Below are 19,388 nucleotides of genomic sequence, written 5' to 3'. Positions count from 1 at the left end.
TCACCTAGTTCATCTTTGCATTATTCTTGAATATCTATTCCAATTAGTATTTGTTTCACCAATGCCTGTTATTGTCCCCAAAACTACAGCCACTAAGATCAATATGAAGGTTCCCAGTCATACTAGGAGTATTTCGCCTTCAGGCATGTGTATTGAGGATATCAGTAAGAAGAATCTGGATCCTAAGTCTTAGACTAATGTACTTTAAAAGTTAGCTGGCCACGGTGGCTCACGCCTGTAATCCCAGCACCTTGGGAGGCTGAGGCAGGCGGATCACTTTGTCATTAACTTAACATTTTAACAGTTTATATCATTCTGCAAACTAGGGTCTCAATTAGCATTTAATTTAATTGAGTTGAGACTGTCAACTTCAGAAACATGCAACATGTTAGTCAAACATGCAAACATGCAACAGCTGTTAGTCAAACCAAATTTTCAATACTCTCGTACTGAAGATTTGCCTCAAATACCCTTATAGTTTCCCATTTACACTGTAAACAGTTCCATTTGAGTGGCAGCTGGCTCCTAAAGTCACTCCTTTAATGTAAATAAATATATTATCTATTGATAATAAATATCCACCAAAGAGCTCAAGGGAAACAGCAGCAGTATTTTTTTTTAATTCCACATGACTAAATATGTATTTCCTTTTAGTAAAAAAATGAAACTATACTGCTTCACTGCTTTAAAAAAATATAAGTCCTAAATTAAAATAGTCAAAGGCTTCACAAACTCTACATTAGTCATGGTCAGATAAAACATACTGAATAAAGAATACAAACTTTTTCCCAAATATTAAGTTTTTTAAGAGCAGAGACCATTTCTTACCCAACCTTTTGGCCCCAAAACTTAATGTCTGACACATAATAGACACAATTTTTTTATTCAACCTTCTCATACAAAGAGGTTAGAATTTTATACTAGCAGAGCTTATTTCTGACCATCTAACTAACAAAACTGACTTACCAGATTTTCCAGCATTTAGATAACATAACACTGTTTCTTTTTTTTTTTTTTTTTTTTTTTTGAGACGGAGTCTCGCTCTGTCGCCCAGGCTGGAGTGCAGTGGCCTGATCTCAGCTTACTGCAAGCTCCGCCTCCCGGGTTCACGCCATTCTCCTGCCTCAGCCTCCCGAGTAGCTGGGACTACAGGCGCCCGCCACCTCGCCCGGCTAGTTTTTTTTGTAGTTTTAGTAGAGACGGGGTTTCACTGTGTTCACCAGGATGGTCTCCATCTCCTGACCTCGTGATCCACCCGTCTCGGCCTCCCAAAGTGCTGGGATTACAGGCTTGAGCCACCGCGCCCGGCCCAACACTGTTTCTTTAATTATTAAAAAATGTTTGAGATTAGTCTGGGCAACAACAAAGCAAGACCCTATCTCTGAAAAAATGAAGAAGAAAATATTAGTTAACTGTAGTGGCACATTCCTGTAAGTCTCAGCTACTCAGGTGGCTGGGGCAGGAGGAATGCTAGGGCCCAGAAGTTTGAGGCTGCAGTGAGCTATCATCATGCCACTGCACTTCGGCCTGGGTGCCAGAGCAAGACTCCATCTCAAAAAAATAAAGTATAAAAATAAACATAAATATAAGAACACTGGCCAGACACAGTGGCTCACGCCTGTAATTCCAGCACTTTCAGAGGCTGAGGTGAGCAGATCACAGAATCGAGAGATTGAGACCATCCTGGCCAACATGGTGAAGCACTATTTCTACTAAAAATACAAAAATTAGTCAACCGTGGTGGTATGCACCTATAATTCCAGCTATTCGGGTGGCTGAGGCAGGAAAACTGCTTGAACCCAGGAGGCGGAGGCTGCAGTGAGCCGAGATCACACTACTGCACTCCAACCTGGGCGACAGAGCATGACTCCGTATCAAAAAAAAAAAAGAATGTTTAGGTAAGTTCTTCACTGATCAAAGACCACACACTGAAAGTTTAGTGAATAATTTTGTTATTCTCCGTTAAAAAAAATCTGGGCTGGACTTAGTGGCTCACGCCTATAATCCCAGCACTATGGGAGGCCAACACAGACAGATCACTTGAGGCCAGGAGTTCGAGATGAGCCTGGCCAACATAGTGAAACCCTGTCTCTCCTAAAAATACAAAAATTAGCCAGGCATGGTGGCAAACTCAGGAGGCTGAAGCACAAGAATCACTTGAACCTGTGAGGCAGAGGTTGCAGTGAGCCAAGATCACACCACTGCACTCCAGCCTGGGTGACAGAGCAAGACTCCGCCTTTTAAAAAAATAAATAAATAAAATAAAATAAAATAAAATAAAAACCTGTTTCTTTGATCATTCACAGCAAAAAAAAAAAAAGAAGGAAAATGTAAATTTTGGCAATTTGAATCTATATAGTGTAATAAATCCTAAAAAATTGTAAACCATCTCTCTGAAATCTTCATCTTTTCTGGCCCAAAAATAAAATACAAGCTATGAGAAATGTGAACATAATACCTCTTGAGAAAGAATTCTCACTCTTGTTCATCAACTCTCAATTCTATCAAATCTAAAAATAATTAAGCAAATTTAAACAGATTAGTCACAGAAAGGCCGGGCGAGGTGGCTCACGCCTGTAACACCAGCACTTTGGGAGACCAAAGCAGGCAGATCACGAGGTCAGGAGTTCGAGACCAGCCTGACCAACATGGCAAAACCCTGCCTCCACTAAAATTACAAAAAAATTAGCCAAGCATGGTGGCGTGCGTCCATAATCTCAGCTACTTGGGAGGCTGAGGCAGGAGAATCACCTGAACCCAGCAGACGGAGGCTGCAGTGAGCCGAGATCACGCCACTACACTCCAGCCTGGGCAACAGAGCGAGACTCCATTAAAAAAAAAAAAAAGATTAGTCACAGAAAAGACAGTTTTGCCAGTGACTAATCTGCTGTTACAGACATTTTATGAAATCTATGAATTACCTCTAGGGGGGAATAATTTTTAAATAAAAATGTATCCATTATCAATGAAAACACATGCTAGTATCAGAAGGGGAAAAAAGAAAATATATGCTAAAAATGTCCAAGATTCTCCCTCATTTATAAATACTCTCAGCACATTAAGTCCTTTTCTACAGAGGTTTTGAAAATTTCTACAACTATGGACTTTGGCTGTTCCTAATGTAATGGCATACACCAATGCATGTTGAAATATAAATAATATTCTTAAGAATGATATACACTGATACCATTAAGATCTACAAAGATCATGACCTTGAGTTTACCAGTTCCAACTGAACCATCCAAATTTAAGACAAAGTTTAAGAGTTGTCAAAGGCTACCTTTAACATGAGTAAAATATGACAAAATAACTTTGAAATTGAGTGTTATTTTTAAATAGTGAATAAACATTTCAAAGACAACAAAAGGAAACCCCCAAAATTTATTTAACCAATTCTCACTAGGGAAAATTCTCCAACACCATTCACTTGCTGTGACCTTGAGCTAGTAACTTAATCTCTCTGCACCTCAATTCTAACGTCTGTAAAATTAAAATCAGAATTATAGCAATTAAGTGCCTGACAGTAAGCACGAAATGTTAGCTATTATTACTATCAGTATTAAAATTATTAACTATAATGAAGAAAACCATTTCTACATCCCACTCTCTTGTGTCACCTGGATGGGTATTTTCCTTATTCTCCTAGAGATTAAAATGGAAGAGTATTTCCTAAAGGAGTTAAAAAAAAAAATCCCAAGCATCTAACATAAAACTTTATCTACCTTTTGGGTGAACTACAGCTGATCCTTCAACAAGGTGAGAATTAGGGGCATGGAGAGCCCAGAATTGAAAATCTGTGTACGACCTGACTCCTCAAAATTTTAACTACTAATGGCACGTTGGTGACCAGAAGCCTTACCAATAACATAACGAGTCATTTAACTATTTGTAGGTTATATTATATACTGTATTCTTATAATGAAGCTAAAGAAAATAAGAAAATCATATGCAAAATACATTTACAGTACTGTATATGTTTATGCTGTCTGTTTAAAAGACAAATCACCTCTCTGAAATGGCAGGTAACCACAGCTGCAGACCTCAACCTATGGTACAAATCAAGCAATTTAATACTTCCTTGTAATGTCATAATTTTTCTGTTTCTTGGGAGTGCTTTCAGAATCATTAGTGATACGTCGTATGGGTCCCATGGTGTTATTCAAGGCTTTCAGTATTGTATTAAACATGATGAGATATACTCAACGAAAAGAAATCACTTTTTACTGCATTCAAATTTACCGGAGAAAAGAACTGCTCGCATAAAGATGATTAGCATCACACAGTGCTGTAAGCAAATTGCAGTATTTACAGGAGGTGGCTAGGGAAAAAAATTATAGTACAGTATATACTAAGGTTAATTTTATGCAGTTATAACTTAATACTGTATCTTTACATTTGTTGACATTTCTCTTGACTGCAAATGGTGCCCTGAATGGTCTCCAAGTGTTTGTGTGGGTTCATTTTGATACATTTTAACTCTGTAATAGATCTGTAATAGACTTGTGTATATTTATGGTAGTAAATAACAGCATCCACATATATTTTATGCATTCATGACAAACCTTTTTCTCAATTTTTTTTTATTATTTCTAGGCTATTCAGTTTGTGAGCTTTTTCAAATTGTTACAAATCTCCAAAAAACAATTTCCAAAATATTCATTGAAAAAAATCTGCTCAAGTGGACCTGAGCAGTTCATACCCATGTTTGTTCATGGTTCAACTGTACTACATGAACTTTCAAATTTTCCACTTGATCCCAAGTTTCCAGATTGCATAGTAACTTTAAAGAAACTCCCCATCAATAATTGTGCTGAAGTTAACATAAAAACGTTAAGGGTCTAAAGAACTATGAGCATTATCAGTCAGGCGCCATGGCTCACGCCTGTAATCCCATCACTTTGGGAGGCAGAGGCAGGCGATCACGAAGCCAGGAGATAGAGATCATCCTGGCTAACGCCCGTCTCTACTAAAAATACAAAAAAACTGGCTGGGCATGGTGGCGGGCACCTGTAGTACCAGCTACTCAGGAGGTTGAGGCGAGAGAATGGCGTGAACCTGGGAGGCGGAGCTTGCAGTGAGCCAAGACCGCGCCACTGCACTCCAGCCTGGGTTACAAAGAGCTGGGCAGGCAGGGGGAGAGGATTATCTATCTATGAGCATTATCTTCCAATTTTTAACAGACAGATGGGCAGGGAAACATGAAGGCAGACAATACTCCACCTGCATTTTTAATGGCAAAGCTCACTCTATCTATAAAGTAGCCAAATGCCTTCATAGCCCATTTTTAGTGCCAGTTTTATAAGAAAATATAATATATAATAAAAGATTAGTATCTAGAATGTATATAAAACTGCATACAAATCATTAAAAGAATAACCCAAGAGAAAAATAGGTAAATGAAATGGAGTTGCCAATTCTCAGGAAAGTACTAAATGGACAGCAAACAAAACAGAGTAAGTAACCAGGAAAATGCAATTAATAAATTCTCTCACTTCTCACAGGAGATACCTTACAAGACATGCGCCAAAGTATTAAAATCTCAGTCAACACCAAACATTGGCAACTAAGTAAAAAAAGAGCCTGCAGGACTGCTGAAGATGAAGTCTCAAATGGTACAACCACAGTGGAGAACAATTTTGCCGTTATTTAATAAAATCAAAAACACTCTGATGAAAATCTTGCAGTTCTCTTCTAGGTACGTATACAAAAGAAACTCACCCAAGACAAAACAAAGTCACACAAGACAAAAACAAGTAACTGTCACCTTATTTCTAAAGTACAACACTGGTAACAATCGACATGTCCATCAAATAAGGAATGGATATTAAGTTGTGGTTTACTGGCATTAGGGAAACCTCTATATCTAAGACAACCATATGAGAGCACTTTTAAGATTGAAAACAACTCCTATTAATTATGTCAGGTTAACTGAAGTGAATCAGGAGTGTCCCTGGCAAACTAAGACATATGTCACCCTATTTATGCCTGCCAGAAAGTGAGCACAGAACTCAAAAACATTATTAAAAAGAAAAATCAGTTCCCAAATATGTACTGTGTGATAACATTACATATATTTAAAAGTGTTTTTAGTATACGGAAATACCAGGTATCGTACACAGATACACAGGCTGGACATAAAAAGACAAATGGATCCATGAAACAGAATGGAGTTCACTAACATATCCACACGGACAACTGTATTTCAAAAATTGCAAAGACAACTCAGTGGAAAAAGTACACTCTTTTCAACAACTGGTATTGAAACAATTAGATATCATATGGAAAAAACAAAAACAAACACCAGAACCTCAATTCATGCCTCACACCACATACAAAATTTAACACAAAATGATTCAGTGTAATAAAAGTGAAACCCAAAACTAAATTTCTAGGGAAAACTTGCATGACACTAAGCAAAGATTTTAGACACACCAAAAGCAAATGAAGAAAGCAAAATGATCATGTAGACTGCCTCAAAATTAAAACCATCTGCTCTGCAAAGACCCCATTAAAAGAATGAAATGGCAAGCAGGCAAGCCACAAATTAGGAGTAAATATTTGCAAAGCATTTATCTGATTGATTGATTGATTGATTGATTTTAGAGGGACTCTTCCACTGTCACCCGGGCTGGAGTGCAGTGGTGCTCACCGTAACCTCCACCTCCCAGATTCAAGCAATTCTCATGCCTCAGCTTCTCAAGCAGCTGGGATTACAGGCACACACTACCACGCCCAACTAATTTTTGTATTTTTAGTAGAGATGAGGTTTCACCATGTTGCCCAGGCTGGTCTCGAACCCCTGGTCTCAAGAGATCCACCTGCCTCAGCCTCCCAAAGTGCTGGGATTACAGGTGTGAGCCACCACGCCCAACCCATATCTCTAATTTTTAAAAAACTCCTATCCAGAATATATAAAGTACTCTCATGACTGTAATCCCAGCACTTTGGGAGGCCAAGGCGGGCAGATCACCTGAAGTCAGCAGTTCGAGACTAGCCTGCCCAACATGGTGAAACCCCGTCTCTACTAAAAATACAAAACTTAGCCGGGTATGGTGGTGGATGCCTGTAATCCCAGCTAACTCAGGAGGCTGAGACAGAAGAATCACCTGAACCCAGGAGGCAGAGGATGCAGTGGGCAGAGATGGCACCATTGCACTCAAGCCCGAGCAACAAGAGCAAAAGTCTGTCTCAAAAAAAATTAGTTATTAAGTAACCAGTCCCATAAAATATGAGCAAAAGATTTAAAGATATTTCACCAAAGAAATTATATAAATGCCAAATGAAAAATGCTGATCACTAGCAATTACAGAAATGCAAATTAAAACCTGTGAGGTACCACTAAACACCTGTCACAATGACTAAAATTAAAAAGACTGACCATACACACTGTTAGCCAACATACTGGCAGAACCGGAACCCTCCAAACATCGCTGGCAGCAATGTAAAATGGTACAACCACTTTAGAAAACAGCGAGTTTCTTTAAAAGTTGGGCATACATCTACTACATGATCTAAACATTCCCCTATTAAGCATTTACCCAAGAGAAATAAAGGCATATACCCATACAAAGACTTGTACACAAAGTTCAGAAGCTTTATTCATAATAGTCAAAAAGCTGGAAATACAGCTTTTGTGTTTCAATGCCCACCAACAGGTAAACCAATAAATTGTGATATACCTACACAACAGACTAGCACTGAGCAATTAAAAAAAGAACATAAGGTATTTACACAAAAATTCTAAAAAATACAAAGTAATCTACAGTGATAGAAAGATCAAGGATTTCCTGCAGGGAGAAAGAAGGGTGGGAGCAACAAGCAAGAAAGAGGGAAAAGGAACATGAGAAAACTTTTGGGGGTAATGGATAGGTTCACAATCTTGATTGTGGTGATGGTTTCATGGGTATACGTTTTTTTAAGAGTCTGCTATGTCGCCCAGGCTGGAGTGCAGTGGCAAGACCATAGGTCACTGCAGCCTCAAACATCTGGGCTCAAGTAATCCTCTCTGCCGCCTCAGTCTTTCGAGAAGCTGTGATTACAAAAGGTGTCTGAAATTATCAGGCAGTACATTTTAAAAACATGCAGTTTATGTCAATTATACCTCAATAAAGCTATTTTTAAAAATTACCCCATCAATAAAACAGCCTGGAAAGATGTGAAGAAGATCCCTGGAAGGAAGGGAATGGAAACCCATGTAGAAAAAAAAGGAGTCTTAAAGGGCAATGCAAAATGTCAAATGTTAATTCTGAGTACAATAGTATTTAAGTGGTCTTTTTACTTTAATGAAGTTGTCAAAAACACCAAGGAAAACAGCAAGTGTTTGTGTGTACCACCTTGAGCATATATTAAATTTTTGTAAACTTTGTTTCAGGATTATGCTATGTATTCAAAAATTTGATATTTGGTTCTCTAAATCACAGGAATTTAGAAACAAAATATTTTCCCAGAACCAGAGTAATGTGAATACAGAAGCCAATGTCTGTGCTTAGAGTGAGAGAAGTATCAATATCACTGGGCCTACTGTCAATCTATTTTTCCAAACTCTTCGCATTTACCACCTGTCACCGTCCTTCAAAATTCTTCCTGACAGCTCCCTGGAGAAATGGTTAATTCTGGACCTGAGATAGGCAAAATACAAGATAAGCCTGAAATAACTGGTAATTAATGAAAGAAAAAACATGCTTTCAAAAAATAGAAAAGACAGGGAAGTGTCAAAAGGACAAAAGAGCCAAAAAAAAAAAAAGCTGGAACAACATGAACAACAAAATAATCTGTGGCCCGCACAATGGCTCACACCTGTAATCCCAGCACTTTAGAGGCCAAGACAAGAGGATTGTTTGAGCCCAAGAGTTCGAGACCAGCCTGGACGATATTTTATAAAAATATAAAATAAATAATCAAAAATAAGTAAATATCAGCAAGGATAATTGTGGATTACAACCCAAAGAATAAAATTAATACCGATGGTCTATAGTGATATAAATGAAAAAAAGAAAAAATATGAAGAATACACAAATCTTCCTTACAGGAAATTTATACTGTAGAAGGAATGAGGGAAATAAAAAAAAAAAATCACCATTAGAACTCAACAGTAATAATAGCAGTAATAATAATGGATCTTGTCTAAAATCCATTAAAATGGTAAAATTAATGAGGGGAACTTTATTTGCTTGGCTTCGAAGCATCTCCCCCAAAATACTAACAGTAGCTTCAATATATGTCCACAAATTCACATTCTCCTCCCTCTAGAAAGTAGAGCCTAATTCCCTTCTCTCCTTGAGAGTGAGCTGGACTTGGTGACTAGCATCTAAGGAATAGTATGTGAAGGGGAAAAAATACTAACCTGACAGATTAACCAAATCATCAGGTTAAATTCATTCAACCAGTTATATATTATGGACACCCAATATGTGATAAAAGTAATTTCTGTGGTATTCTTCCCCCAAAAATCCATAACTTCAGTCTAATCATAACATCAAATCCAAATGAGATCAAGTGTCATGGTCATGAAAGACAAGAGGCAAGACAAACTGACACAGATCAGGAGACTACATACAATGTGGCATCTTGAACTGGATCCTAGAACAGAAAAAGGACATTACTAGAAAAACTAAGGAAATCCAAATAAAGTCTTTCATTAACAGTATTTTATCTATGTCAATTTCTCAGTTCTGCTAAATGTACCTTGATTATGTAAGATGTTAACACTGGATAATGGGTATGTTAAGACCTCTCTATGACAACTCTTCCAGAAATCTTATTTTATCTCAAAAATACCATTTTCCTGAAAGAAAAAAAACTTCAGGAATCAGAATACTTAACAACTATCTTTTATCTCAGTGTATCCCTTTCCCACTCCGAAGTTAAAACCTACTCAGGTTCATAAAGAAAAACCTTCATTCTTTCTCATCAAGTGAAAATCTATGTTACAGTTAATACTAATGCTCATCGGCAAAATTCTTAAACCGATGATCAAGACAGGTGGATACACTCCAGGGAAATCTAGGCGACCTCAGAGTGCAGAAACAAGGGTGTACTTAAGGCACAGCCTATAGCTTTGCATAAACAGCATATGGGAGAAGCCTGCAAGAGCAGGTAGGTGTCACATTCATACATTCCAGATTCAAAATCCCTCTAAGTTTTTTAAATTAAGGAAATAAGCTGACTATAGTACCCTATTAGGTACCACATGCTTTTCAAAACAGTTTTGACAATTCGGTTTCAGAGCGTCAATTCACTTCTTAGTATAAGTATGGTAATACCACAGGTGTGAAAGCACTTTCAAAATACGCAAAGGGTTACACAAATACATAATGATGCTTTATATAGCCAATGAAGTTAATAGCCACCAAAGATTACACGCCGACAAAGTAGATGTGTATACCATCCAGGGAGCCAAATTTATCTCAATCATCTTTAATCTTTACTTTTTATTAAGTACCTAAGATACAACACACATACCAAAAACGTATTACATGACAGACTGGCCATCTGACAGAAGAGGGACTCTATCACAAAGTCGCCTGAAGACCTTATTTACTAAGCTACAGGCTGTGAGGGCAATTTTTTTGAAATTGCTTTCCACCTTGTAAGACAGAATATTAAGACACTATTCATGTGTTAAGACATTATTCATGTGGATGAATTATTCCTACTCTTAACCTTATCACCTGGTTTGCAATTTGGCCTTCCCAACTAAAGACAGACAGGATGTCCAAGAATACTCAAAAAAAAAAAAAAAAAAAAAAGTAAATAGCTGATTTCTGAGATGTAAAATTATAAACCTAGTTTGCCACCACATTGTGATCACCAACTACATGTAAGATAACAGTTGCTGAATCTAAATTTAACTCCAGGGCTTGGAAGGGCAGTACTGCACTACCAAAGGTTTTTCCCACTTGGTGTGGACAAATTACTGGGGGGGCGGACGAGGCTTCCTTTCTTTTTCTTTTTTTTTTTTTTTTTTTTGTGACCTACCTACTTCCACAATTATTCATTCTTCTTCCTAAAGTCAGTAATAGTTTTGTCCAAGGAAGCCAAAGCACAATATAATTAAACAAACAACATACAATGCCTATTTGAATTCTGAAACAAAAAAAAATCAATTTGCAAACTGTTAAAAGACCAAGTGGGTACTTTTATCAGACTGACAAAAATAAAAAATTGTAAAATTGGCTTTAGTCACAAATGTAAGCTTTATGTTAAATTTTGTCTTTTAACACTAACCCCATCAGTCCTAAGGACGATATAAAATTCACAAACTTTTACAAAAACTTAAAACTGCCTTCTGCCGTTCACTTTCTATGCAAAATACTAGAACGAGTGGGGAAAAAAAAGAAAAACCATAAGTTACAAAAGAAAAACTGCTCTAAGTAGGTCACAAACCAACATAACCAAAATCTCCTAATGTTCCCTGGTGGACTGTCAGCTGAGAACAGCAAACTGAGTTAAACAAAGAACTGTCTACTTTTCTACCTGTAAGAGGTACAAAAGCTAGACTTTTCTACCGGTAAGCAGCTCCAATGGTAGGGATGTAGGGCGGCCGTGCCAAGCCTTACATTACCACAATTTGCTTCAACTCACTAGTTCCTGATAAAGGAATGCACAAGTGATCAGCTGGAGCACCGGTCTGTGAAATAATCACGTAATTTGCATATTCCTGCCCAAGTGATAACCATTTGCCTGAGGCCAAGAACTGTATTTTTTTTTTAATATTTTAAGTAGAAACTAACAAAATTTTCCCTCAATAATGCGTAAGGTAATTTCATTCTATTTTGCCTCAAGCTGTAATAAAATTAGCTGGACTCAAGCTTTAACAGTTTAAATGCAGATCATTCTAGTGTTTTTCCATTTGACAACTTAAATTGCTCGTCTTTAAGTCTAAGTTAAAATGCTAATTCACAGACCGTAGCGACGCGGGAAGTCCGGACGCAGTAGCTGCCTGTAGCGGAGGCGAAAGGGAGGCTCAGCCCCGGCGGCGGCAATGGCGGAGAGGCCCGAGGACCTAAACCTGCCCAACGCCGTCATCACCAGGATCATCAAGGAGGCGCTCCCGGACGGTGTCAACATCTCCAAGGAGGCCCGGAGCGCCATCTCCCGCGCCGCCAGCGTCTTCGTGCTGTACGCCACATCCTGTGCCAACAATTTTGCTATGAAAGGAAAGCGCAAGACGCTGAATGCCAGTGATGTGCTCTCAGCCATGGAAGAGATGGAGTTTCAGCGGTTCGTTACCCCATTAAAGGAAGCTCTGGAAGCGTATAGGCGGGAGCAGAAAGGCAAGAAGGAGGCCTCAGAGCAAAAGAAGAAGGACAAAGACAAAAAAACAGACTCAGAAGAGCAAGACAAGAGCAGGGATGAGGACAATGACGAAGATGAAGAAAGGCTGGAAGAAGAAGAACAGAATGAAGAGGAAGAAGTAGACAATTGAATAGGGTGGGAGACTGTAGCAGCTTGGAAGGTACCACTTGAGATGAGACGTGCTACGTGTTTCTGTGAAGCTTTTCCATGCTGGGCAGAGTAGTCTCAGGCAAAAGTGCCTGAAAAGATCAGAATAAAAACTGACTAGAAATACCATCAAAACCAGCACTCACCAAACTGAAAGCATCTGAGTAGCAGAATCCTGTTTTCCTTCATCAATCTGAAGATTATGACTTTTTGACAAGAGGGATTCTGAGCGGCTAAATTAGTCAGTTGATCGCTTTTGGTTACTTAAATGTATGGTTAGATGGTTTTTGATCTGCAGTCTTCCCTATTCCCCCAAATAAGTAATAATAACTTCCATGCTGCCTGCTGTGTTCCAGATCACAGAAGCAGCCAGGGCTCAGGAAAAATTGGGGCTTTGCTTATGGTCGCCTATGTTTGATTGCACAGTCTTTGACAGTAGCTTACTAAGACTGCTCAGAATGAGTAAGCTTTAGGAAAGTACTAAAATGCTGTGGGAGAATAACAAAATCTGTCTCTTCACTTGACAGGAGCATTAACTGGGTTTTGTTTTTCATAGACCCGCTTGGCTCAAAACCTTTCTATATTGCCTGCAGATGATTGACCTGCTGGTGTACTGGTAATCTGATCACAGATACTCTTAAATCAGCAGTGTAGAATGGTATTAGTCAAGCAAGGGTGCTAGTGTCTTACTTTTACAGAAACAGATGGCATAGTGTCAGGTGTACCTTACTCTCTGCCACTATACAGCTTTAGGATTTGTCATCACCTCCTGGAAGGTGTAAAACCCCAGGCTTTCTCTTCTTGAAGTCCATCTCCCAGACTTGTGACTATAGCTTTTCATTCTTCAATTCATGAGTTCCGAACTTTATTTCCTGTAGGCACAGCTTTCTCCCTCTGTGCCTCCTGCTTCCTTTCCTCTGCCTCTCCTCTGTCCCCCATCCCACTTTCTCCTCTCCCTCCTTTTCTCACTTCTGTCAGTCTGGAAGCTTTGATTACCTGCTTAATACTCCAAAGTGTGAGTTTCTCTGATCTCTTGTTTCCTTAGTTCTAATCTCATGTTTTGTTTTGTTTTTAAGAAATGGGGTCTCTCTGTGGCCCAGGCTGGAGTGCAGTGGTATGATCATAGCTCATTGCATCCTTGAAATCCTGGACTCAAGTGATCCTCCCACCTGAGCCTTCTGAGTATCTGGAGCTACAGATGCTGCCACCAAGCCTGGCTAATTTTGTCTCATGTCTTCTAAAAATTATTTTGTGAAGCCCCTCTGAACCTTAAGGGAAATCTGATGGTGCTCAGGAATCTAACTGTCCCTAAACCATCCTCTTTAACTGCTTCTAAAATATCTCTGTTGGCCTTTCTTAGTTTTTTTCTGTTTCCATTCAGTGCTCCAAGCACTTTTTGTTTCTAAGTTGAGCGCTTGGGGTTTGACAGGTAGTGACGTAGTTTGACACTGTTAACTTGTTAAATACAGTGAAAAGTTTGTGAGTGAAGAATGCTGAGAAGATTGTAATGCTTTGTACAAATAAAAGTCTTGTTAAAAAAAAAAAAAAAAAAAAAAAAAAAAAAATGCTAATTCAATAGTTAACCAGTCCGTAAGGGCAGGTAACCGGAATTGCTACACCAGGAAAGTTCCAAGTAAATGTTACTTGGAACATTGTTACATTATAACGCATAACAGCTTCTCTAGAAAGAGTTTCTAGAACATGTTTATAGAAACGTTTATGTTTATAGAAGCGTTTCTATAACATAGGAAGATTTATTTCACTAAGCCAAGGAGTATGCTGGCTTTTAAATAACCTAAAATATGGTAACTCTACTAGAAAAATATAATCTCAAGTGTCTGAAGAAAAGCATCCTGTTTCTGCATATACACAGGAACCCAGCAGAGTAAATGCTAAATAAACGGAGTGTGTACACAAACTTTCATCCACTGATCTCGACTGTCACAGTTGTTTTTTCCAAGACATCTCCAACACCAGTAATTCGGCCAGGGTGACACGCGCCACAGAGATCAAATGTATATCGTAACTGGGCGCCATCCTTTCCATTCCAATTCCGTATTTTAACCCACAGATGCTAGTGAGATCTGAAACTCGTTGCTTTGCACCTCACTTCCTTCAACTATAAAGTTAATCTTCTCAAGGTCTTTCTCCAAAAGCCTCCTCCAATTAAAAAAAAAAAATAGAGAGAAAAAAAAAATCTACGTCTAAAACCGGAGCCTAACTTCCCGCTGGCGGGAATTTCCCATCACCAATCTGAGTTTCAAACCCGATGAGGAACACAGTCGATGTTCATTTGCACTTACTCATCGTTTTCCCTACTTTTTTCCAGAAGTTACTGTGGCGGCACATCTACCCACGGCCTGTACGAATACACGTAGAAAAGCAGCCCAAACCCTTTTCCTTTGTCACATTCCCACTACCAACCCTTGTCTCCCTGGAAGCCCAGAACTAGCCCAAGTACAAATGCCGCTGCAGCCTGCTCGGCAGGTGGCCTTTTGAGGCTGATGCTGTCCCGAGGGACAAGTGCTCTGGGGGCAAAGAATAAAACAGGCTTGGGAAGCGGGGGACTCGGAGTCAGAGGGCCCGGCGTCAGCAAATCCCCGCCCTTCCCGTGCGTGCCTGTGACCCCGCTCTCCAGACCCTTGCCTTGGGCCGCTACGGAAGGAGGACAGCCGTACCCACCTCGCCGGTTCACTGCGACAATCAAATCAAAGGCAGAAAAGCGGCTCCGCACAGTGCCGGGCACATAGCGAGAGCGTGGAAAGAACACTGGTTGTTACTATCACTCCGTGCACTCGCTGCTCCCTTTCCTCCCTGCAAAACTGAAGGCACTTCTGCGGCGCGCGGACCACAAGACTCTAGACTTTAGTGCTGCACCCACCCTTAAACGAAAGCTTCCCTCTGGTCCGAACCGACTGGATCTCTTGGCCAGGGGACGAAAAGACTCCGCAGGCGCGTGGCGGAGTGGGTGGCGGGCGGGAAACGCTGGGCGCAGAGCCCCTAGTCCTCGAGGCCGCCCTGGGGCCCGGGCGGCGGCCGCGACTCACTCCCGCCCCGCGTGGCCGTTGAACGCAGCACGCGCACGCGGCGGACACGGCCACGCGCCCCAGTCGGGAGGGGAGGGGGAGCGGGGAGCCGCCGCGCTCCCGTCCGTCCGCCGCGCGCGCCTGCGGCCGTTGGGGCTGGGGTGGGGGTGGGGGACGCGCCTGGCGCGGCCGCCGCGAGCGCCACTCAGACTTCTCCCTCTCACAATTGCCGCGGCTCAGCTTAGTCCTCTGGCTGCCCTGCCCCGCCCACACCCCTGCATACCTACCTGATTGAGCTGGAGAGGAACTAGCTCTGCTCCACAGCACCAAGGATAACAGAAACCCCTCACGCAACTGCGTCCGCACACACGCGTGCTCCGCCGCCGGTCTATATAGCTGCCACTCACCCTAACTTGTTGCGGCCAGGTCGGGCGACGGGATGACCAATCCCGACCGCGTCCTCCGGGCTCTTCGAACAGCAATTGGGCACTTACTGGGGATGAAGGCGTGGCTCTTGATTGGCTTTGACTCATGCCTATGAGACTGTGAGGATCTCGTTTCCCTAGTAACAGATCGGCACTAAGAGAGACCAATAACCGAAAAGTACAATAGAAAGGCGGGTGAGCAGTTCTTTGACTGATACCCAGAGTAGCCAATAAATATGCGGAGCTGCTCTTATTCGTTAACACGTCTTCCCCTGGGCGGAGATCCGTTTTCCATGCAGGAGCGGTTGCGCCACAAGGTGGGGCCCGTGTACTTTGGGGAAGTAAACCCCTAGCAACTAGGAGGCGGGCGCCCGAGAGGCCAAGACAGCCTGTGGCCAATCGCAATGCCGGAAGGAGTTGATAGACACGGAGGTTACGCTGCTCGGAAGAGACCGAGCCCCAGGGCGACCGTGCCCTCTGGGCGGTTGTGAGGTTATGCAGGCTGCGGCTTCTGCTCTCTTTCCTTTCTTTCTCTGACTTGCTGGGTCCCGGCTCTGAGGCGTGCACACCGCCTTTTCTGCACAGTTTGGTACCTGTGGGGAACTAAGTGGCAAAGTTTCCCGGGTGGTTTTGTTTTTATTACAACTTTTTTTTTTTTTACATACGACGGCCAAGGGCCTTGCTGCCCTCACCATTACTCAGCACTGCTGTGGGGCACGGGAAGGAAAGTCGCTCCTGCGCCGCCTGCGGGCTCCCGCCGGAAGGTAGCCAGTGGAAGCGCCTGGGAGCGCGCCCTTCCGCCAGGCGCTTCCGGGCGGGTGCTGCGAGGCGGCCGCGGGCGTGTGGCGAGGCTCCCTTTGTGGCGGCTGAGGCACGGTGGTCCGCGCGTGCTCCAGTGTAGTTTGGGCCCTCGCACCACGTCTCGAGCCGCGGCACTATTGTTCAGCCTCCAATTGCCGCGGATGGGGGCTTATTCTCGTCGCTACGCCTTTAAAGGGCAACTCATCCCCTCCTCCTGGCGTCTCAGGCACTGGCGGGGCTATAACTCATGGCTGGGCGGCCGTGCGTGGGTCGCCGTGGGCATTTTCTGTGGAAATAGCTTTGGTTCCCAGCCGTCAGGCACAGACACGACCCGGTTTGTTTTCGTTCGGGCATGTGACCAGGCGGGAGGGTCTCCCGCGGAGTGTCGCTGAAAATTTTGGAAATGAAGCACATGGAGCACCTATGTAGGGGTAGAGAGGCCGAGCTGAAAGGAGCACGGGCGCCGGCCTCAACCTGTGGGGAGCCGGGCCCGCTCGCCTGCCTGCGCCTGGCTAACCCGAGCCTGGAACTCGGGAAGCCCAGGAGCGAAGTGAAAGCCCCTTCTGGTCTTTCAGGGCTCCACTCCCGCAGCAGCCCAGCTCCGTCGGAGTCAGTGGAGCCCCAGGCCTGGGTCCGAGTTGAGCGAGACGCTGCCCTGGCTCGCGATTGCCCGGGCGCTCCCAAAACCAGGGAACAGTCCCCAGGAGAGAAGCCCCTGAAGTTTCCTGGAGCAGGGAATCTCCAAGATCCTGTTCTGCAAAGGAATCTGGACTTTATTCTGAGGGCCGTGGAGAACCCCTGCAAAGTTTTTTAAAAGGTGGACTAAGATTGGCATTTCACAACATGACTCTTCAAATTGAAACACTGGCCGGGCGCGGTGCCTCAAGCCTGTAATCCCAGCACTTTGGGAGGCCGAGACGGGCGGATCACGAGGTCAGGAGATCAAGACCATCCTGGTTAACACGGTGAAACCCCGTCTCTACTAAAAAATACAAAAAACTAGCCGGCCGAGGTGGCGGACGCCTGTAGTCCCAGCTACTCGGGAGGCGGAGGCAGGAGAATGGCGTGAACCCGGGAGGCGGAGCTTGCAGTGAGCTGAGATCCGGCCACTGCACTCCAGCCTGGGTGACAGCGCGAGACTCCGTCTCAAAAAAAAAAAAAATTGAAACACTAAGAAGATTGGCGAAACTTAACATTTACAGATTAGTAATTTCACCCAGGTGACCCGCGATGAGGGACATGGCTACCCTTCATTTTTGGAGGGAATTTTAAGTGATACAGATCTTTCTGCCAAGCAATTTTTTTTTTTTTTTTTTTTGAGATGGATTCTCACTCTGTCGCCCAGGCTGGAGTGCAATGATGTGGTCTCGGCTCTCTGCGACCTCCGCCTCCCGAGTTCAAGCGATTCTGCTGCCTCAGCCTCCCGAGTAGCTGGGATTAAGGGAGGAGACTACCCCTCATATCGTCTGATGCCCAATTTCTGCCTCCAAAGAAAGAAGTAAAAACTAAAAGGCAGAAAGAAATCCACAGGCAGCCAGCCCGGTGCAGCACCCTGAGCCTGGTAAAGATTGACCACTGACCTAATTGATTTTGTTATCTATAGATTACAGACATTGTATAGGAATACACTGTGAAAATCCCTATCTTGTTTTGTTCCCATTTAATTACCAGTGAATGCAGCCCCCAGTCACATACCCCCTGCTTGCTTAATCAATCACGACCCTCTCACGTGCACCCCCTTAGAGTTGTGAGCCCTTAAAAGGGACAGGAATTGCTCACTCCGAGAGCTTGGCTCTTGAGACAGAAGTCTTACTGATGCCCCTGGGCGAATAAACCCTTTCCTTTTTTAACTCGGTGTCTGAGGAGTTTTGTCTGCCGCTCGTCCTGTTACATTTCTCGGTTCCCTGACCGGGAAGCGAGGTGAATGGTGGATGGTCAAGGCAGCTCCTTAGGCGGCTTAAGCCTGCCCTGTGGAACATCCCTGCGGGGGGACTCCAACCAGCCGGAGAGCTGAGAGCGCTCCCGGGTAGGCATTTGCCCTGGTGGTACGCTTCGCCAGAGCAGTGTGTGGCAGGCTCCCGTGGAGGATCAACACAGTGGCTGAACACCAGAAAGGAACAGGCACTTGGAGTCTGGACATCTAAAATTTGGTGAGACTAGTCTTTGAAACTTGCCCACTCCCTTTGAGTGGAAGCGTGGCCTGATCACCCATGGCGTGCCTTTATTGGCACTTTGGTTTTGATTTTGATTTGGTTTGAGTTGCTTGACAGGACCGGTCTTGGGAACTTGTCCACTCTATTTGAGGGGAAGCGTGGGCTGATCACCCACGGTGTGCCTGTACCGGCACTTTGGTTTTTGTTTTTGAGTTGATATTTTGGTGTTCGTTTTGACCTGGCTTGGATTCCTGGATACTCTGATTTTGGTTTTTATTTTGGTTTGGTGTAAACTACAAAAGTGTGTGTGTGCCCTTTTTACCCGTTCTTTTGTGGTGTGCGTGTGGTGTTAGCATGGTGTTTTGTCTAGAGGAAACATGGGTAAGGCACAAAGTAAGCCCACTCCACTAGGAACTATGTTGAAAAATTTCAAAAAAAAAAAAAGGATTTAAGGGAGACTATAGAGTACTATGACACCAGGAACACTTAAAACTTTGTGTAAGATAGACTGGCCAGCATTAGAGGTAGGTTTGCCATTA

General features: G+C 42.8%; 2 protein-coding genes across 5 annotated transcripts in view; one reads left to right on the top strand and one right to left on the bottom strand.

The window, feature by feature from the left end:
* G3BP1 (G3BP stress granule assembly factor 1) overlaps positions 1-15,869 on the bottom strand; it is a 36,097-nt gene extending 20,228 nt beyond the window's left edge. For 2 of the 4 annotated variants that reach the window (XM_015141264.3, XM_028849271.2), the window contains exon 1: positions 15,326-15,836. The gene's annotated coding sequence lies outside the window, so the exon portion shown is untranslated. 4 annotated transcript variants of the gene reach the window in all.
* On the top strand, positions 11,902-13,986 carry LOC705074 (DNA polymerase epsilon 3, accessory subunit; the record flags this gene model as incomplete). The annotated part of the gene is given in 1 exon segment (NM_001257857.1): positions 11,902-13,986. A coding segment is annotated over 1 exon segment (444 nt). The 3' UTR covers positions 12,428-13,986.
* Positions 15,870-19,388: the final 3,519 nt, after the last annotated feature.

The sequence above is a fragment of the Macaca mulatta genome, chromosome 6 (genome assembly GCF_049350105.2).
Source record: "Macaca mulatta isolate MMU2019108-1 chromosome 6, T2T-MMU8v2.0, whole genome shotgun sequence".
NCBI lineage: Eukaryota > Metazoa > Chordata > Mammalia > Primates > Cercopithecidae > Macaca > Macaca mulatta.
The sequence above is the reverse complement of the archived record's forward strand: the minus strand, read 5'-3'. Positions and strand labels throughout refer to the sequence as shown.